Consider the following 22,476-nt stretch of genomic DNA (forward strand, 5'->3'; position numbering starts at 1 on the left):
AATACTCTTTAATGTGATAATTGTTCATGCAATTTACACTTTTGAGTCTGCATGAAGTGAATAGTTATGAGAGATTTTAAAATTCTTAAATACTAAATGTCTGATTTTTTTTCTTAATTTTCCTTTCTGCCTTTTTTCACCCTCCTTTAATCTAATCTTTCTTTCCTCCGCTTTATTTCTTCTTCTATACCTGATTTGACTCTTGGGTTGAATTTTACCAGCCCCTCGATGCCATGGGTCACGCGGGGTGGGGGGGGGGGTGGGGGTGTTGTGGGGGGGGGGTGCTGGTAAAATTCTGCGGGATGAGGCCCGTCTCGACCCCCGGCGTCAAAAAGGGCCCGCCACATATTACTGGCGGTGGGAGGACCTCAGTGCGCCAAGCGGCGGGGCCTTCATCTACATATTTAAATCAACCTAAAGTAGATCTAAATGAGCCTACCTGCAGGTGGTGGCCATCCCACACTGATTTTACGGCCACCGTTCATACCTCACGCGCCTTCGAAACTCCACAGAGTTCTGAGGCGAGAACCTGGTGGGGAGGAGGGAGGAGTAAAATTTTCAGGGCGGGCAGGGTGGGGGAGTGGGAAAAACGCTTTTAATTGGATGTGAGGATGGTGGGAAGGGGTTGAAGGGCAAAGGTTAGAAAGTTGGGGGTTAACGTTTGAGTAGGGAAAAAGGCAAGTGTTGGTCATATCGGGCAATGAAATGACCATTAGGGGATTGGAGAAGGGCCTTCATATCTTTATCATTTGTTAATGAAAAATATATGCATACTGCATCTTTAAAAATTAAAATTATTCTAAGGGCTTAAAGCCCTTTAAAAATGGCACCAGTGCCTGTGCGGTAGCGCCACGCGCCATTGCCGGAGACATGGCGGCCGCCTCCTCTACATCATCGGGTGCGGTCGCTCTGACCCCTCTATTTAAATCTGCCCCCGCGCGTAATATCACTGGGGCTGTGTGGCGGCACTTCCATGTCAGAAGGCCGCCGCTCTCATAGTGCGCCGCCGCAAAGTGCGGCGTACTAATAAAATACAGCCCTATTTTACCCTCCTCTCCATCATTCCTCTGTTTCTTTCTCAATCCTTAAATCTCATTGGCTAAAGAGATAGACTGTGATCCTGGCAAAACTAAGGTCCTAGATGCCCTGTTGCCCTCACCAAGCCAATATCAGCTCCCACTTCCAACAAGTTATAGTGCAAAACATTATCCTGCAGACATCGCATGAGAAAGTCTAACAAAAATGCACCCCATGTGATGCCCCACTCCAGCAAGATTTGACCCAATATAACCACTGTTATTAATGCCAGCAGTTCTGTACAATTTACATTTTTGGGCAGATTTCAAGTTAGAATTGCTCCTCCTGTCCATAAAAGATACCATGGGCATCCCCAACCGTCAGCTACCCCTCTCCCCCGATCACAGACTTGGTGACAACCCCCCCACCCTCCACAGTCTCCCAGTCTGTAACTGCATTACTGGGAACCATTTCTGGGATCCCCAGTGGTGGCCTGACCTCCCACCAATTTTAGTTCCTGCCCAACGACAGTGACATCATTCCGTATGTAAAATGCCCTCAACTACTCTTTCCCAGCAATTCTGCAGCTGTTGATCACTGTCTGTGTCGAGAAATACTTCCTGATACCTATTCTAAATGTGCTTTTCATCTCTGTGAACCTGTGCCAACTTATTCTGTTGCCTAGGATGTCTTGAAAAAAAACTTTCCTGTTAACTGCAAAAGTATCCAGTCCTTGAGATTTAAAGCTGTTGTAGCTTCATCAACTCAACAACAGCAGCCTACACTCATATAGCGAGCACCTTTAATATAGTCAAAATCATCCCAAGGCGCTCATAGAACCATGTCTATCTTTTTCACAAAGGAACATTTAATACTTTCATTGAAATCATTTGATGTGTGGTGATAGGTCCTTGCAAACAATCCATGGCACTGTATCATTCAAACTCTCTTAAACGTCATGATCTTTCAGTTTCCTGCACAACTCCCCTGCATGGTTATTTTGTCCACCTTAATTACCTGCGCTGTTCTTCTCCATGCTCCCCTGAAGGCACAGTCAGACATTCATCCATATGTCCATGTAGTAACCTCAGCACATCCCCTCCCTTTAGATATCCTAACAGAAGAGAACATTTTGTTAACTCTCAATATGAGATGTCATGAATTACATACTGTTTTTTGAACAAAAAAACAAAAACTAGCAGGCAGCTGCAAGAGCTAAATATTTGGACATATAGGGTTCCAATTTTAGAAGTTCTGCAAGCGTCTCAGTTGATGTGGCTGAGCATCAGTACGATATCCTTGCAGAGTGGAACTACTTTCCTTTACTTTCATACTCCTTACCAGAGGCCACAAAACCTTGGTCATCTGAAAGGGGCATGTAGCAACTGGGTGTCCAACACTCAAGGTGCTGATCCATCTGCTCAACCCAGTTGTCTCCCTCACATGACGATAGAATGTACTGGTAGTGGAAAGGATCCGCGTTTCAGCACAGAGGCTGGAGTGTGAGCGGTAGATGCAGGATCATCCCATTGCTTCACAGGGAGGCAAAAGACTATCTCTAATTATTTAAGTATAGGGAGAAAAAGGAATCATGTGGCTCCCAATAAGGAGCAGCAAGCTCCCACCAAATTTGCATCTCCCCCTGAGGTGGCACCGAGAAGGAGCACAGGTTGAGGAAGTTGATTACACACCATACACTCTCACCAAAGATAAAACATTAAAGGACAGACACACAGTGTAAGTAGGAAAATAGAATGATTGTACTTCCTTTGGAAGTTACTGTAAATTTATCATCTGAAGGGACATAAGAATGTTGCAGGTGGCAGAAAGCAGACAGAGATGGTAGTAAAAGTAATGGTGATTATACACAGCATGTTGATAATGGGGATAGTACATTATAGAATGGAGACCATTGGTCTATTAATTCAGTTTCACAAATGCAGCTTTTAAGTGAAATGTCAATCCTGGCTGCATTTTAGCCTCATCCATTTCTTTCCTCTCCGTCCTCCTCTTCTTCCTTTGCCAAAGCTGGGTTCTCTGGGTGAAGGGTGTCCCCTCTCTGCGTATACAGGATGCAGCTGATGCTGATAAGTTTTAAACCTCTGTAGAGCTGCACCCACCTGACCTCTACAGCCAGCAGGATCACTGTTTCAGCATACCAGCTGTTTGGGAAGTTGTTAGTCTTATGAGATTTCCTTTCATCCTCTTTTCAGTGGCTCCTCAATGATGTTCAAACTCAGCGATCCTTGAAATAGTACAAGCACAATGGATTGGCACAAAGTAAAGGCATCGAGACTGCTGGCAGGGTATAGCCCATTTAGCTACAATATTATGTTTCTGTGCTCTGATATCAAAGGCACATTAATGGAATATTGATGGCTTTTTCATATATGCCATGGACTTTTTCTGACCACAAGTATACCACCAATGAGACTCTGCATATTAGGGACGCCTGCCTTGTGATAAAAACTGCTGCACTCTCTTGTGCTGTTTGCTCCTTTCCATAGGGAGATGGAAAATGTGTTCCCATTTGGTAAATAAAACTTCTGTGACCTGGTTGGTGCATTGGAAAACAAAATTCTGACTAATGTGGCAAATGTCACCAGAAAGGCTTGAAAGGATCTGGGCACATAAAAGGTTCGTGATGTAGTGGCTTTCACAGCAATGAGCAGGCTGCCCCTTTGATAGATCTTATCTGCAGGTCAGGCTTCGAAGATGGCATAACTCTACTATGTCCTCAACTCATGAGGCGGTGCTACAAAGGCTCCTCAGACATGCCCAAGTAGATATGTATGGACCTGGAAAGGTATTCCTGGGTTGATTCCAAGTAGGAGCTTGGTGCCTGAGGTGATAGCACACCTGCCCTCTTCTCTTTACTTCCTCCTCCAAGTCCACAAGAGCCACGGGCAGGCAGCACAGAGTGCCCAAGTAGAGCAATATGGTTGGAACTCAAATGTGCAATGATGGCTGGAAGTCACTGCAAAAGGATTCCTACATTGAAAAAAAATCATCAGTGGAAGAAATGAATATCTGAGCAATAAAGCCGAAACCACAGTTTGGGAAGTCGAACAAGGCAAAATCCACTTGCAAAAACGCAGCTGGCCCCAACCGTTAGAATCAAAGTTCAGTAGCAATCAGCAGGGCAGGCAAGAAGCACCTGTTTTATGTGAACAAGCAGTGCACAGAATGAAGAGCACAGAAAATGTGGGTAATTCCTTGTGGGATCCATCAGACCTAATTTGCATTAAATATAGCAAGTACAAAAGGGTCCGTATAAACTCTCAATGTGCCTTGTAAAACAACTTTAAAATTTAAGGTTGTGGCACTTGGAGGCAATAATGCCAGTGCTCAGGCTTATCTACCCAATACTGGGATAAATGGACATGGAATGTGTGGGTGCGCTCTACAGCAGGAATCTGCCCGATATCGTTCATGAATGAATTTGCCTGTCTGGTACTGAGAGTATAGACGGTGTGTAATCGATGCCAAAGATACTTCTGGCAGAATCTTTTCCCTCAGGCTATCAGTGTGAGTCGGGACATTTCCCACTCTGCTGTCAGGGTGTCCGCCTGCGAGATCTTCCCAGAAGCGGACAATTAAGGGTCACCTCCAGGTCCACTGTCCTTCCCTCCGGCTGCAGGCCCGATCAGAGGGCCTGTAGCCTTGGAAGGACAGGCCCTGCCACTGTCAGAAGGGGAATGCGAGGGTATCCTCTGAAGAGGTTAGATTTAAATGAAAAAAAGCTCTGGCTCCTCCACAGGATGGCCAGCGGCAGCAGCTATGGCCCATTGATGGCTGCAGCTCAGGTGAGGGCTAAAACAGGAGGCCTGCTGGCAGCCCACCTCCAGGGACCTGCTGGGTATGGCCCTCCATGGAGGACCCGTCCGCCACTGGGAAGATCCCAGTGGTGGCCCCAATCAGCTCACAAATGGATATTTAATTATGCAGATTGGCTACCCAACACAGTCGGATGAGTAGCCTCTTCAGGTGCTGACCCGCCTCCAAGAAGATCGCCCGGAGGTGGCAATTTCTCAGAAATGACTCCTGGTCCCACCTTGAAGCCTGTCCCGACGGGATCAGGAAGCTTCCAAGTTTCAAGTTTGCACTGCTGATGTGGGGAACCTCACTTCCTGACAACACATCCTGGAAACTCAGGCATGTGCTGTCCAATAAACCCTGGTCTATCAGCCATTTGAGACAATCTTTGCAGACATATTGGATTACAGTCTTTTAATTAGTCAAGATACAGTAGCTGTTCCTTATGGTATTTCTGGAGGATCCATTCTTGCTATTTTCAATGGTACTCAGTCTCCATGAAATTGTAGTCGTATTCAATAAAAGTACATAACTTGAGACTTCACAGGAAATCAGTACGTTTCCAACAGTGAATTACACAAGAGTTCACTATCATATTGCATAGTATCCTGCACTTATTAAATCTATGATTCGCAATTTAACTGCATAATTATGCTATAGGACATGGGATCATCTCTCATCTTCTTTAAGCCCCTCCTGATAGCTTCCTCAAGAAGGTGAGTTTCTGAATTCTGGGTGTGTCTTCGAGGTGAAGCACAAAGTGGGGGGGGGGGGTCAAGGGTTTCCTCAATGGGAAAGGGAAAATATTGACAGCAAGTAATCCCGGAGCTGATTCTACACACCTTTGCATGGTCAGTTCAGTTGTAAAGGTACACACAGTGGCTGGAATTGGTCACTATCTGGCATGGGGAAATGATGCATTATGTCAGAGAAAGCTTGAACAGGAGAGTGAAAAAAGCAAACTTTAAAAAATTCAAAACATGGGTCACAAATAAAAAATATTAATATAGGAATGAGGTCCTCCAAAACCTAAGGTGAATGGTGTTATTTGATGGTTAACGTGTATGTGAAGTGCTTTGACAGAGTACAAAGCTAACGGCATAGTTGCAGCAGCGTTACTGCAGGGGATTTTTTTTTAAACAATCTTACCTTGTGCTACTTCACTTCCAGAGCAAATTGGAGCAACACTCCAGAGAGTTTGCTGGAATGCGGCATCAACCTGTAAACTGCTACAGCCATATGACAAATGCTGCAAGAGAATAATATCAGTTCAGCACCAGCTCAAGACTGCCAGCCCATGCTTGAATACATTTTATCAGAATACTGATTTTTAAAACACCCCATCCTTTTAAAACAATCAAAGACATAAATATTATAGCATTCAAACCCGCTTCCAGAATTTATTCTGTTACCATTCAGCTGAAGTACTTTAATACAATAAATGCAACAATTTTTTAACATGTTTGCTCAGTCTATGCCTTCTTTGTTTTATCTAATTGGAAATGGCATCACATGTCATCTAGCTACACAGATAAGCAAGCATGACTGCATTGTTATATGTACTACAAAGCAAATCACAAACTAATTTTTCTGCACCTTTCAGATAATGCATGAAAAATGGGATCAATGCTGATCAAGAATTTGAGGCTAACTCATTATCGTAAAACATATTGTTATGTTTCCACATTTAATTAATGAACTGAAATCTAGCTTCTATAAAAAAAATGAAAATGGAAGCATTCACTCTCTATTGTGTACAATGTTCTGGCCACAATTACAAATTAACTGCTTCCTACACATTTTAGCTTTTTTCGTCTTTTCCTGCCAACTCCCTCCCCCTCTCTCCACCACCCCCTTCCCACACCCTACCACCTACAGCATTAATTTGTTTCACTGGGGTATATTTTCAAAGGCATTGGTCACTCTTAGGACCTTCCGACCAAGTGGCCATTCTTCATGTGCAGGCTATTTTATCATAAGGCACTTGAAAGGCAAAAGTCCTTACCTAAATGTGCACATATTGGCATCTGGCAAGACTCACTGGAGAATAAACGGGAGTGGGAATCCTAGATGATTTTTCCTTCATTAACCTAGGGACTCTGAGGCCTAACGTGCCATTGATCCTGACAATAATCAACTACCAGGGTGGACAATCAAATACGTATGTAAGACTCAACTATTCATCAGTGTAACTAGTAGAGTCATTGGGAGCACAGTTTTTTCATAATTTCAAAGCACTATACTGTTTAAAAATACATCAGATATGCAACATGTTCAAGTAGAGACCTGAAATAAAATGAACAAAGCAAGTCGTTTGCTGTCAGGAATGGAAGAACAATATTAACAGACTTTCTGTGATTTTGATAAACAAATTTATATGCTAAGTTAGTGGAATATATATCAGAGAATGTTTGCAAGAATTGGAACAGAAAATTTGCACTACTTTACTCACCAGGTACCGCTCCGAGGAAATGCTGACTAAGATAAGATCATCTCCTACACGTACTTTTTCTCCTTCTGAACGTTGTTTGGAGGCTGGGTGTATAGTCCACCAGCAGGCCTCCCCTATATAAACAGGAAAACTGAAACAATTCTCTGTAAATTCAGAGTCCTGTGTCTATTTTTCACATGAACATTGGCAGTGTAACAGTGAATTTGGAGAGATAAGTGCAAGCTGAATTTTAGATATAAAATGACAATAATCTGCCATTTTTTAACTAACCAAACTCATAATACAAACATAACTGTCCCTTGATTGAAATATTCTCATTATCATTACTATTTCAGATGCAATGTTCCTTTTACTTACACATTTTCAGCATATGCTCCACTGCTTTTCAACTTTAAAAAGCTCCCAAAACATTAAATTACAATGTAATAAAAACAGAAAGTGCTGGAAATACTCAGCAGGTCAGAGAGCATCTCTGGAGAGAAAAGCAGAGTTAACGGATGAAAGGTCACAGACCTGAAACGTTAACTCTGCTTCTCTCTCCACAGATGCTGCCTGATCTGCTGAGTATTTCCAGCACTTTGTTTTTATTTCAGATTTCCAGCATCTGCAGTATTTTGCTTTTGAATTACAATGTAACCTGTATTTTCTACTTTTTTTTTTTAGTTATGAATGGTAACCTTTTTCTCGCAATTGAGCAGAGTATTTTAGAATGGACGAATGTAACCTGATGACCAGAGGAACTGTCTGGTATGAAGCAATCAAATTTGTGGGACTCATTTAGTCAGTCCCTGCTCACTTTGCTGCAGGGTTGATGCTGACGGTCTCTCTCCATTCTCAGCACCATTCTAATCTAGACAATAGTTCCCAATGGCCAAGCTATTCTATCATAGAACATACATCTGCTTTGTTACTCAAACAAGCATCGCTAAAACAATAAGGGCAAATTCTTGAACCTGCTACATGCAAGAGAGAAAAGCTTATATTCAATATAAGTCCAATGCATCCTTCAAACATACCTGTTGTATCTTCCTGCAATCCGACATCAAAGGCGAGTTTGTCTGTTGAAGATCGAGATGTGGACAAACAACAGAGATACTTGGAAAGAAAGTGCAGGATAGCAACAGGTTAAAATTGCAGACTGGTGATAGTCCAGCTGAGAAGATAGTAGTGAACAGCAGATCACTTTTAAGGAATTTTTGTTCTCTCCAAGTCAGTTCAAGCTACTTATTGTAAATTAGGTATTGACAAACATTGCAATATGCTGCAGTTTCTTAGTGTTCAGTAAACCAGAAATTGTAAATAATCTTTGAAATTTACACTTGTTGGGCTGGATTTTGTTGAGGTCCCGACGTTGGGATCTATGGTGGTGGGGGGGCCAGAAGATTGTACTAGCAGTGGCCTGCCACGGTGTCCAACGCTGGGAGTGCCGGGCCTGATCTTCCCAGCAGCGGTGAGGCTACGTGGCGGCCCCCCCCGCCACCGGGCAACGGGACCCGGTTTTCCATATTTAAATTAAGAAAATGTATACATTTAAATAAAATGGTCAGCAATCTTACTGGTTGCCCGGGATTTTCCGAGCGGCAGCCGGCACTCATGCGCCTTCACTTTCCTGTCCAGGGAAAGCTGGTGCCACCGAGGTGGGGAAGTGAGGTACTTAGGATTTTTAGTGTAGTTGGGGGGGTGGGGGGTGCAATCATCATTAATAGTGTAGAGGGTAGGGGGGGGGGGGGGAAGGACTGACCTTTGCACTTTGATCAGTTTGTGGGGGGGTCAAGTCTTGCAGGTAAGTGTTTTGGTGGGGGGGGAGAGGGCAACTATTACATGTAATTGTTATTGGGTGGGGGGAAAGGGGCGATAGTTTATTTTGCAGTTCATGGGGGGGACTTGATAGGCCTTTAAAAATTTAAATCAATCGGCAGAGCTGCCTGCCCTTTAAAAATGGTTCCAGCGCCTGCGTATAGGCAGCTGATGACGTTGCTGGCGTCACAAAGCCCGCCCCCTCCACGTGATTGGGTGGGGGTGGGGGGGAGGGGTGGTCCAACTGGCCTATTATGTTAGGCCATCGCGCGATAGATCGCGGCAGCATGGCGGCACGCAGTCCGCACATGAGGGTCACCATTTTTTTTTGTCTGCTGCCTCTCGCAGTGACGGGAGAAGAAAATTCAGCCCATCTTGTTGCTGGTCAACATATGAGTACCAACAGCTACAATGAACACCATGTGGATATCAAGCAGTTCAACACATGAGAACATCTTGGCCTGACAACGCACTGCAGATGGGCTCAAAAAAGCCATTTAGGGACTTTCTGTTAAGAATGTGAAAATTAGATCAATTCTAGTTACTTCTATTTGGTTGCCATAATAATTAAGAGATAGTCTGAATTCCTCTTGCGAATGTGTGATGCAAATTAATTAGCAGAAAGCAGTAAATTAATCATTCTTACCATTCCACTGTAGGAGTGTCTGAGCAATACTGCATGTCCATACAGAAGGGTCCGATGGCCTCCAACTTGAGCTGTCTGTTTAGTAAATGATGATAATGGTCAGGGTATTACATCAAATGAAGCACAGTACCTCTGTGTTGTAACCACTGACAATTCAATTTACCACCCTTTCAAGTATTCTGCAGTTAACAAAGCAAACAGAATTCTGCAATATAATGCTAAATCTGGTAGAGTATAAATCAAAGGATATCACACTGTAACTATACAGTGCTTGGGTCAGCATTTAACATGAGTACTGTTTTCAGTTTTGGTTATTGAGATACAGGGAAGAGAACTAAGCTCAGGAGGCAGTACAGAGGAGCAATGAAGCTGATCCCTAATGTTAAATCCCAAAGAAACTTTGTCTGTTGAGCCTTAATATACCTTATTGAGGTAACTAAGATTTTATTCATTCTTTGGATGTGGGCACCACTGGCAAAACTGGCATTTATCGCCCATTCATAGGGCTAGATTTTATGGGTCCACCTGAGGCAGGGTCAGAGGCAGCGCGGCCCATACAATCACAATGGGTGGCGGGGGGCAGAGGGGCCATCGTCCCCTCATTGGCAAGCGATTTTGCTAGGGGTGGGACAGACCGATGACCGCCTTCTCGCCCAGAGGCCAACAGAGGCCCTCAAGTGGCCTATTGAAAAGCTACGTAAGGGCCTCTTCCCGCCACTGCTGGGATCTAACCAGTGACGAAGGGTGCCTCTACCATGTGGAACTTCCAATTTACAGCCTAAGTATAAAATGGGTAGAAGCATATCAGCCGCCCTTTATACACCCCACTCGATTTCTCTTTTCACTGCAATGGAAAGTCAGGTGGGGTGTAGAACGAGCAGCCCCCATCCGTCAACCCCCGCCCCAACCTGACCGCTACCGTCCATTTTACACTCCTGCCAAAGTTGAAAATTCCGCTCATAGTCAAGATAGTATGATCAGGCTGCAGGGTGAAATTATGGGCATTTTTAGATGGATGAATTAAGATTTTAAAATGTCCTATTTCATGCTTTTATCTGTGATCTTTAACTGATAACACCACCAGGTTCTGGGATAAAGGAAAGGAAAACCATTACCATAAGAAATAGTAACCAAATCCCTACAACAATTTCTCATGGCTAATCCAGAAACAGAATGGCCTGTGCCCATGGAAGTATGCCATCCTACTTGGATAGGATTACCTGGGCTTGGGACAGGTTAGTTCAATAAAACATGGATATTAATAAAAGATCTATATTCAATTCAAAATGATAACTTATCAAAAAAGGGAAACAAATATGAATGACACTTAAGGTTTCATTTTGTATAATAATTAATCTTTGGATATCTAGAAAAATCCAAAGATTTCTGTATTTCTATTCATGGTTCAGAAAAGCTTACATTATTTTTATTCAATGGGATTCCAATTATTGTGTTAATATAGTAGTTTCAGTTCTGCACATTAAATGCTGTATTCAAACAGCACAGGTTCCAATATTTTGTTGGTATGGTAGACCGTCCCATAACCCTTTCCCTTCTAAGGGTACTCTATCTTAAAATGGGAATTTGAGAGTATGGAATGGTCCACCCAGTTCGTTTCTCTAAAAAAAAAATGCAATCAGGTGCTAAATAGCCATTTAAAAAACAGATCAACTCCTGTGCACACAGTACTTCATTTGCATTTCATCTTGAAAACTGCAACCCAAAAGTCAATGACAAGGTCTTGAGGAAGTAAGAGATTCACCAAGCTTGCTGGGTCAGACCAAACATGTACCAACAAAAATAAAGCATTCAATCATATTGGGATTAGGAAAGCCTTTTAGGACAAGTGGAACAACCCACATTCAATAATAAAACAAGTGTAGATTTAGCACCTTCAAATTCCATGGTAGTCCCCATATCAATAAGCATCACTATTTCAAACACAATACATCTTGTCCTTGACAGACTGTGTTACAGCAGAGGCCTAGATAGAGGTCAAACTTGATTCAGTACTTCAAAGTGAGCATGAAATTGTGAGAAAAAAAATCAGAGATTACAGTGACACAAACCACCACTGATAATATAAGTGGACCTGAGATAGCAGGATGTAGAAAATCAAGAGACAATACAATACTGGATTTCCAAATAATCGTACTCTATTCATCTTTGAAAGTGCTTCAAATGAGTCTGTTTCTCAGCTGTCTAATAGTCGTTGCCACTGCACCCACTCCCTATTCTCCATAGGCTAGGTCTACAGCATCAACAGTGGCATCATCAAAGCTTTCTGGCAACCTTATGCATTCTGCTATCAATCCTGATTCCAAAGTTGTGAAGCACACAACCTGCTTCTACAATTTGAGAGACAGTGTTAGCATATATTGGGCACTCTCCAGATACCAAAACCATCCTTTGAGGCTTGCTCAATTCTTATCCGTGTCTCCATGGGTGTTTTATTGCAGTGCTTTTCTGTAACGCTGGTGATCTTACAAAATGGAATCATGAGAGCAGTGAGTATCCCTTGTCACCCAACAGCCATCTTGGCCCTTGCTTCTACTGTTGCAATAGAGTTGAGATACTATAAAAGTATCATGACAACTACCAGAATGTTGTGAATTCATGTGCAAGAATAATGCCTTTGATTGGAAATGAGCTGCATATTTAGGGAATGATAGCCTTTACAGTTCATATAAATAAGGAGATTTACATGTGTGGTGTGCAATGCCACATGGGTGCCACCAACAGCCCTGTAAATCCTGGGAAATTCAGCAACCCTGAAAAATTTGGTGGCCTTCTCAGCTGTCTGTGTGAGAACACTATAATATTGTATCAATTGAGCTGCTATGGCAAAGAGGGCAATGGTGACTTGCCAATTAGTTCTCTGGAATGAGCTTGTGGCATTAAGGTTGAGTACTATAGACACTTTTTGTGCATAGTGAGAGCTGTCAGTGCTGTGAACCTTGTTTGCAGATCTGACTGCAACAGCGAATAGAGCTCCTCTAAAGATGCATTTAAGGAGAACATAAATAAATGTGAGAAAGGAATAGAAGGTTATGCTGACAGGGTTAGATGAAGAGGGTTGGAGGAGGCTCATGTGGAGCATAAATGCCATCAGGGACTGGTTGGGACCAACAGCCTGTGCCTGTGCTGTACATTCTATTTTATTCTAGGTAATTCATGATTGAAGAGCAGCCTCTTCAGACAGAGCTCCTGGGAAGGGTCTTGGAAAGAGCATCTTGCATCTATAGATCCTGCTGGATGAGTAGTTCTGTGATAATCAGGCTTTCCCTTGGTGTCGCCTGATTACTCTGGCTTCACATTGCGTCCAGCTGTTCCTCTTCCTCCAGCATATGAATCATGTAAAGTGGGGTTCCCCAGTGGGAAGCCCATTGTGCAGTCCTCAGATCATAGCTCAGTAATTCTCTTGAAATAGAATGCTTTCCAAGAGTAATGCAATAATGGAGGGGAAGGCTTTCTGACTACGAAAGAAAGAAAAATTTGCAATTCCTGCAGTTAGTCCCATTATATGGATAAAATTCTCCATCTGAATGAGCTGTGCCCTTCAATGAAGTACTTCTGCCTTAATGAATGGGTCTTGGAAGACTGCACCTTTAAAACAGTTGCTTATGTTTCAGAGGCAGCTGGGAAGGTGGAATTCCCATAATTTAGGATGCCATCACATAGATCAGCCCTGTCAAAAATTCCTCATTCTGCAGAGGGGCACGAATCTTGGGCTGAATTTTATGCTCCTCTGCAAGGCAGGTTTTTAGGTGAGGGGGATGCAGAGAATCAGCATGGATTTGTCCGCCACAGAACTAGACGCCGCAATGCAGCGTTCAGATTCTGTCGGAGGCGGCCAAGTACCATGGCAGCACTTCTGCACCGCCACAACAGCAATGGCATTTACATATGTTAAACACTCTTTAGCATACATCTGAATATAATTAATAGCGATCTTACCAGGCGTTTGTAATCTTGTGCTGGGCATGCGGCACTCACATGCCTTCAGATTCGCATCTTTAAAAATCTGGCGGCATCAAGGTGAGAGTCTTAGGTGATTCGAAAGGGTAATTTACTTTAACGCTGTTATCTAGGGGAATTGGTTGGTTGGAAGAACTCTGCAACTGCATTATCTGTGAGGGGGTTCTGGGAGAACACAGCAAGTGGTGTATTTGTGAAGGGGGGTGGGGTGGATGGTTGGGAGAACTCAGCAAGTGAACAGGTAGTTTTCTTTTGGAAGGCCAGTGCAAGGCACTGAAATATTGTTGGTTTGCTCATGATGGCTCGCACTTTTGGAAATGTTGCAGGTCCAACATCAATCCATACTGTGGAGCTAATGTAGGCTTCACGTAACCAAAATTCCAACATCTCTTTGCACAGACAGGTAAACATAACCTTTGAAGGAAGGTGAAGGACCAAGGAGGATAGATATGGGTATGATTCACCCTTTTTTCTTGGATACCCATGCTGTGCTGAGGCGAATTGCTGGAGGCCGGCCCAAGAGGCAGCTCCGCACAAGAGGAGCCTCCCGGACGTGAGCAGCAGCAGACGAGAACACAACGAAGAGCACAGATACAGCAGGCAGTATATAGAACTCGCCTGACATACCTGCAGATGCCTGAATGGAACTGCCGCAGAAGACTGCGGCTTTCCAGAGAGGCTGTCACAGACCCCTGCGCACTGCTCAATGACCTTTTGTGACCAATGGGTTTTGGTGGTCACCCTATGCCTGTGGCTCTGAAGAGGTCACTGGCCCTAAACCTTTATGCCTCTGAATCATTCCAGGGATCCACCGGTGACATGTATGGGGTCTCCCCATCTGCAGTGCACCACTGCATCAAGGAGGTGACCAATGCTTTGTTCAAAATGGCCAGCGAGTATGTGCGCTACAGGACAGACCCTGAGAGTCAGGCCAAGAGGGTCACTGGATTTGGGGCCATTTGGATTCTCACAAGTCCAAGGTGTGATCAACTATGTGGCCATCAAAGCTCCCACTGACCTACCAGCCACCTTCATCAACAGGGAGGGTTTTCAATCCATTAATGTGCAACTAGTGTGCTTTGCGACCACAAAAGGCGCTTCCTACAAGTGGGTGCCCACTTCCTGGGAAGCTGCTATGACTGATACATACTTTGGCACTCCCAAGTGCCACATCTTTTCACTCCTCCCGCTGGCCTTCAAGGGTGCATTCTCAGGGACAAGGGCTACCATTGAGGTCATGGCTTCTGACGCCTGTAAGGAATCCAGCAATGCTGCAGAACAGCATTACAATGCCTGTCACGGCTCCACCAGAGCGAATATCGAGCAGGCTATTAGTATGTTGAAGATGTGGTTCTGCTGCCTCGATGGATCTAGTGGAGCCTTCAGTATGCCCCACAGAAGGTTGGGCACATCATTGTGGTCTGCTGCGTTCTACATAACATAGCACTACAAAGGGGGGAGGCATTGCCAGAGGAAGACATGTGGGAGTATGAAACTTCCTCATGATGACGATGCAGAGGGCACACAAGGCCAAGCAGCCATGGAAGATCCGAGCAGAGTGATGAAAGGTAGACATCTTGAGCAGTGCGTAAGCAAGGCAAGATAGAGCCTTATAATGTAGCGTTTCCAAAATCCATGACTTGCAATAAATATACTTCTGACCAAAACTCACCCTCATGCTTGTAGTATCAAATTTTCTGCCTCTGTACTATCTTGCCCTCCAGCATGAATGGCAACACTCAATTCAGCCAGTGCCTTGTGACATCATTCAAGTAATAAAACAATCATGCTCATTGGCATGTTAATGATGTCAGTGGTCACTTTGCCAATGTAGTAAGGCGTTTGAGGGATTTGCAGTTGTCACAATCACGCCATGGTGGAATGCGGTTATCCATCGATGAAGGCTGAAGATTTGCACCAATGAACTTTTAATTACATTAAACATGAGATATCTACTTCACCCATGAATACCTATGTATGTCAAAGTGTCTTTTTTATACGTTTGCGTGTGCTCCTGTATGGTACATCCCCTGCCACAGCACCTGGACTGGAGGCATTTGCTGATCATGATGCCCCTTGGCTTGGGATGACTTCAGCAGGGGACCTCTGGGTGACTGAGGCCTGGAGGGCCCTGACTGCCTGAAGGATTCCTGCACTAATGCGGGAGTACACTCAGGCATTGTGGCTGCTGGAATTGGCTCACTGAAGGAGGAGATGAGGAGCAGGTGTGCACACTCGAATCGCCCTGAGCAGAGACCCGAGATGTGGAGTGTATCCTCTCCTCCTCCCGCTCGAGGCTTCTTGCAGCATCCCCGCTCACCAGAGAAGGACTAGGAGCTGGAACATTCTCCCGCCTCCTGGTTCTTCTGTTGCCCTGCCACTGCTAAGTGGACCTCATAGCCAAGGTGAGGGTTTGCAGGTCATGGTGCATCTGTGGAATGTGGCTCTCCAAGATGGTCGCCAACCTCTCGATGGATGAAGTAATGTACTTTTATGTCTGGGTCATGGCAGCAGTCGCAACATTGATGGACTCCACCACCGTCCAGTCAAGGCTACGCATGGCCTCTGGCAACTCTGCCAGATGTTGCCTTATCTCTCCCTGCAATTCCAGCATGCTCTGTGTTGCTGAAACCAGAGGCTCGTCATCAGCAGGTCAGAGGCTAGGAATCCTACAGCGAGTAACTCACCTCCTGACTCCCCAAAGCCTGTCCACAATCTACAAGGCACAAGTCAGGAGTGTGATGGAATACTCTCCACTTGCCTGGATGGGTGCAGCTCCAACAACACTCAAGAAGCTCGACACCATTCAGGACAAAGCAGCCCACTTGATTGGCACACCATGCACAAACATTTACTCCCTCCACCACCGACGCACAGTGGCAGCAGTGTGTACCATCTACAAGATGCACTGCAGCAACGCACCAAGGCTCCTTAGACAGCACCTTCCAAACCAGCGACCTCTACCACCTAGAAGGACAAGAGCAGCAGATGCATGGGAACATCACCACCTGCAAGTTCCCCTCCAAGTCACACACCATCCTAACTTGGAATTATATCGCTGTTCCTTCACTGTTGCTGGGTCAAAATCCTGGAACTCCCTTCCCAACAGCACTGTGGGTGTACCTACCTCACATAGACTGCAGCGGTTCAAGAAGGCAACTCACCACCACCTTCTCAAGAGCAATTAGGGATGGGCAATAAATGCTGGCATAGCCAGTGACGCCCACATCCCATGAATGAATAAAAAACAAGCCTGGGGCTCAGCTTGTGCCTGACCACTCACAGTCCTTCGACTGTCAGAGGCCCCAGCTGTCTCAGACTCAGCCAGCTGCTCGGGCACATGTGTTGTGCTCTTACCAGATTGTGACCCTGATTGTAAAGCCAAGCGGATTCGTACTGAGGTGAAAGTATCTGCGCTGGTGGAGGTGTAGGAGAATCATGGGATGCTGCATCCTCTGAGTGCTCCACATCCTCAGAGATTGTTGTTAGTCTCTCGGGGTCTGTGGTCTCCTGTGAATGGCAACCTGCAAGATTCAATACAAACAATATATGTGTGGGTTAGGCTACACATATCCCATTAAGGACAGGTGCCAGAGTTAATTCACCATGATTATTGCATTTTTATCTGATCGGCAATAATCACTCTCTTGTGCTGGGACCCCGAGCTCCACGCTTGAGATGGCATGTATTCTTTGGCTCCCGGCTAGTTGCAGTGCCTCCTCTTCGGCCTGACTTAAAGGACGCAGGTCAGGCACTCCATCACCAGTCCTGGCCGTCTCCTCCTGTTATGGATCCTCTTCTCCTTAAAGAGCAAGGATGCAGATATTGAACCTTGCCAAACTTCAACATCATGATTCCACCTGGGGGATGTTTTGTCTGGCATACTGACTCAACCTGTCGTGGGTCTCTCTTGCTTTGAGGTATTAACGAGGGAGACTTGATTCACTTATGCAGCCAGTCATCTGCTATCAATCTGCTATGATCTCCCTGACTTTGAAATAGCAGTGGCACCCATGTGGTATACTGTGTAGTGACAACCACCAGATCGCACCAAGCAATTTTGGAATGTGCCACTTACCTTTGCTGAACATAGGAGGTCACTGACCCTCTTCCTACAGTGGACCTAGTTTCATTGGGTGATCCCACAGCTACTAACCTCCTCTGCGATCTCCGTCCAGACTTGCTTGATCAGATGGGAGGACCTCTTCTTGCCATCAATGGGGAAAAGGACTTCCCTCCTTCCCCTTGCAGCCTGGAGGAGAATAAGCAGGGAGGCATCACTGAACCAGGCGGCCAATCTTGCTCGGACCTCTGACATGATCAGAAGGATGCCCAGTGGGGCCGCCTGTTGAGTTTTAACTTTTTGGAACAGCACAGAAGTGTTGCTTCAGTGAGCTTCAAAAGAATGCAGGAGACAGTCAATGCAGGGCTGACAGGCTTTTAAAGATGGCACGAGCACCTGGCCCTACAACAGGTGACGTCATGAATGCCGTCTCCATTTCCACCCCTGCCACATGATTGGCAGGGGAGGGGCGGGGAACGGCCGCCTCCATTATGCAAAATGGTAGCCCGCCACGTAATCGCGGTGGCACGGCCAATCATGGGACAAGTGGGAGCACCACCATTTTTGCGCATCCGCTGCTGTTCCCAGCAGCGAGATCAGCATATTAAGCCCCTTGTCTTACACCCTCCCAAAATCTGAATTTCGAGGCCAAATGTAGATGATACCAAAATTATATGCAAAAACAAGGTGATCACAAGAAAGGGATAACATAATATTCCGAGACCTAGCTAGAGTTGGTGGCCCTGAGATTCCACAGTGCTTCCCTCACTTCTACTGCAACTTGGGCAGGAGACCAGCAAAATCCCAGAGAAACAATGTGAATGGCCATTTTCAATTGTTTATGCTATTTTTCTGAATGCTGCATTGGTCTCCTGCCAAAGTTATAGAGGGAAACTGAGAAAACCAATTGCTGAAAGGGTGACCCTACCTCCAGGAAAATGTCACATTCATGTTTCAATCTAAGAATAAAATAAACTGTAAACTATATAGATTGTTGATGCCTGAGTGCCTATTGTGACTTTTATCAGGCAAACTCACTGAATTTCTTCAGAGAATTCTAAATGTGTAGAAGAGCATCTAATCTAATTATCTATATGCAACGAGGCATACCACTCCTAATCCTAAGGAATACCACAAATCAACTACAGACACCTAAAATAGCTAAAATCTGAACCAAGTAGACACCTTATGAGAATTGTAAAAGAGCAAATCTTGATATTTATCAAACACAAAATTAGTCCATCTCTCCTCAAACCCAATTATTGATTCTGATACAAATATAATTCAAATACAAATTCTGATTTGTTGAGATGTGCAGCTCTCACCACTTTTCTGGTGGAAGACTAGTTTGGGAAGTTAACTTCTATAAACTGCATTAACAGCTGCACAACATCTTAGTACACTTAACACACACACAACTGACTGCTTCGAATAGCTCCACCTTGCCATAAGGTTAGGAAATAACCTTGTACAGCATTCATGCTCAATTAGAGTTTTCATTAATACTAGAATAGTAATTAAACTTATAATTGGATAGGACACTTGTACTGAATTGGTTTTGTGCTCACTTCCATCTGAATTACATACTGCTTGAATTCTAAATTAAGCAGAACGGAGCAACATGAAAGTGTGGATTTCAATGCTATGAAGATGCAGTTGGCTAAATAACATTTCATTGATCACAACACTACTTCATGGATTTTTAATGTAGAATATTAACTAAGAAAAAGGAATATATATTAGTTGCACCTGGAAAAATTCTATACAGCAAAATGTTACTATGTGGACATCATTTACATTCTGGATGGCAAACATTATTAATTGGTTGGATTAATTTTCTAAGAAAAAAAAATCAGGTCTATGCAGGACCTTGGTATTAGTCATATTTCTTGATTTCAGCACAATGATCATGAATAATATGTGCACCAAATGCACTGGACTACCGACGTGCTTAAATCTGTCAGTGCTGCAGGTCAGCTAATCTTCCAGCATGTACCATATTTGCCAACACAGGCTTTAATACATTCTCGGCACAACGCCCGGGCTGAGGGGCGGTAGTCTGTCTCCTGTTTGTAAATGGCACCCCCCCTGCCGCCACCCCCCACCCCGCACAAGGCGACCAAGGCAAGAGGCGTGCACTGTTAATTCAGTCCCACTTCTCCACAGTTCACAGCACATCAATAAATTTTCCCACTTACTGAAAAGCCAATTAGATACTCTATTTGTCCCCGGAATAAAGCACACCAACCAGGTTTCTTTAATAAACTACAAAATTATCAATTTATTATAAAACCAAGTCTTAATCAATAATGAAGTAAAAAATACATGCGAATCAAAATATTAAAGCCCCGTATTATTATCCTAGCCCTCAAGCACACACACATACATCCAAAAACTGGTTAACTGGGAAAAAAGGGATTTTTGTTTACAGCTGTTTCAAAGGAATAAAAGGAATAATAAAAAAACACTTATACTGAAGCAAAGAGATGGAAATCCTTTGGTTTGGCGAGGTGTCCCAAAGTCGAATGCTTGGATGCCACTCAAAGTCTTTCCGGGCGAGGTTGATGAACAGTCTGTTTGGGGTAGGCGTTCGAAGAAGTTCAACTGCAGATCTTCCATCAGGTGTGCAGCAACAGCTGTCAGTTCTCACACACATTCGATGCAAAAGTCCTTTTTAAAGATGCAAGGTTTCTGCAAGCATTCAGGGTTTATTAAAAATGCAGGAGGCAAGAGTACCACTTCATACAGGCTTCTGCTTTTCACTAGCAGGAATTCTTCAGAGAGAGGTAAAAGTTATCTGGATTTTCTTCTGATCCCCGGGCAGGTCCATATGCAGATTCCAACTGCCTGCTTTTAGTCCAAAAACCAGCATCTTTTAATAGTTCAAAGTGAAACTAACTTTTCCAAGCAAGTCTCATGCTAAGTCACAAATTCTCTCTTGTCACAACAAAATGGAGGCTCTTAGGTCAAAACCCTGGCTATGGTTACTGGAAATCACATGCTTTCCAGAAAAACTTATTTACAGGTCAACCTCTTTCAAAAAAAAATTAGGTCAGCCTCATCAGTTTTAAAAATACAGTATCCAGTTTTAACAAAAAATATATGGAAATTCCATAACAGTAGGGTCAACGTATGACCTCGAGTGCTATACCAGGGTTTGAGCTCATGAAGTGGACAGATAATAAAGTGTTGATTTGAGGATTGTTGAAAATTCAGTCCTTTGGCTGTGATGTTAAATCAAGCTCCCTGCTCCAGTGATTCAAGTAGATGTCTAAATCCAATAACATTGTTCAAAAAAGTCCAGGGAGCTTTCTTGGTGTCAACAATTTTCCCTTAACCAATATTGCCTAAGAAAAGCTTACTAAGTTAAGGCATCCCAAGCAACAGCCGTGCCCATATTAAGAGGGCAGACAGGTGTCCTTTCGCAGGGTTTAAATAACTTTGAGATGTCCTCTCTGTAACAGGCCTCTAAGACTCATGCAAGAGCAGCCTGATCTTACATTGATCCTTTCTCGCTTCAGACAGATGGACGAGTTTCCTCCTGAATTGTCCTCCAAGGGCAGGGCTGGAATCTGGAAGTCAATATGTAGGGAATTTGTGACACAGTGGGCCCAATTTTAACTCTGTGCAAGTGGGTGGATTTTGAGTGAGTTAAAATCTTGCCCAGTGTTGGAACTCCATTATGCTGCACCGCTACACTGCTCCTTTGCCGATGAACTTGTTTTATATATTTGGGGGTATATCCGAGCAAGAAACGGTAAGCAATTTACTTTTAATAAGAAAGCTCATACAAAACGTGACTGTTGACTGAGTGTCATAAATAGAAATGGTGGGCGCACTGGGCACCTTCTGACAATATTAGTTCTGTCATTAACTGTACATGTAGGGATGCTAAAAAAAAACTGCAAATGCTACATTATGCATTTTACAAGCATGCTACAGTTTGCTACAGGCAGTGCAGGGGTCAATTAAATATTTGTTTTGCTTACCTTCATCATGAATTTCTGTGTAAGCATACAAAATATTTTGAGAAGTTAGTTTACATGAGTATTTTATTTTAAAAATCATCAGAACTTAGCACTAGCTTTTATTTAGTTCATGATGTAAAAGTTATGAATATAACTGACATCACCTCAGTATATCGCTGTAATAGGAAAGCAGAAAGCCATTAGCTAAGCACTTTTTTGCCTTTTGCTCCTAGTACAAAAATGAAATGATGATATAAATTCCCCATTATAAAAATGTTAGCTAGCCACTTGAAATCACAGTTTAAAAAGCGACAAGTTATCAGTTTATACAGAGAACTGAAGCAAAATTCAATCATGTTAACAAGTTTGTATGCAATTCCTTTGAAAGGCATTTCAATTAAAGCATTAACCCAATTAAACTATACTAATATCACAAATTACAATTTCAACCTTAATTCTGGAATTCGCTTCCCCAAATTCTTCATGATCAATGAGCAAAATCCTGCTGCTTAAAACTTCCCAGCTTACATATTCAGGATAGATTAAAGTAATAAATAATTACACTGTGGCAACAAAAAATATTTTTTATCCACATTGAATTTTTAATTATGTATCTTGAAAAATCAGGGACAGTGGCGTTGTGGAAATGTTATCAGACTAGAGGCCCTGACAATGCTCTGGGAACATGAGTTCACGTCCCATCATGGCAGGTGAGGGAATTTAAATTCAATTAATAAAT

The 22,476-nt window shown here is 43.7% G+C and overlaps 1 protein-coding gene across 1 annotated transcript in view; it reads right to left on the bottom strand.

The window, feature by feature from the left end:
• ryr2a (ryanodine receptor 2a (cardiac)) overlaps positions 1-22,476 on the bottom strand; it is a 707,940-nt gene that overhangs the window by 432,532 nt on the left and 252,932 nt on the right. Inside the window, exons 4-9 of the mRNA XM_068045285.1 lie at positions 21,759-21,773; positions 9,729-9,803; positions 8,302-8,380; positions 7,286-7,398; positions 5,983-6,082; positions 2,035-2,131 (exon numbers count right to left, since the gene is read on the bottom strand). Of these exons, the coding sequence (XP_067901386.1) occupies positions 2,035-2,131; positions 5,983-6,082; positions 7,286-7,398; positions 8,302-8,380; positions 9,729-9,803; positions 21,759-21,773 (479 nt within the window). The remainder of the gene's footprint in view (positions 1-2,034; positions 2,132-5,982; positions 6,083-7,285; positions 7,399-8,301; positions 8,381-9,728; positions 9,804-21,758; positions 21,774-22,476) is intronic.

Source organism: Heterodontus francisci, chromosome 13, assembly GCF_036365525.1.
Source record: "Heterodontus francisci isolate sHetFra1 chromosome 13, sHetFra1.hap1, whole genome shotgun sequence".
In the NCBI taxonomy this organism is placed as follows: domain Eukaryota; kingdom Metazoa; phylum Chordata; class Chondrichthyes; order Heterodontiformes; family Heterodontidae; genus Heterodontus; species Heterodontus francisci.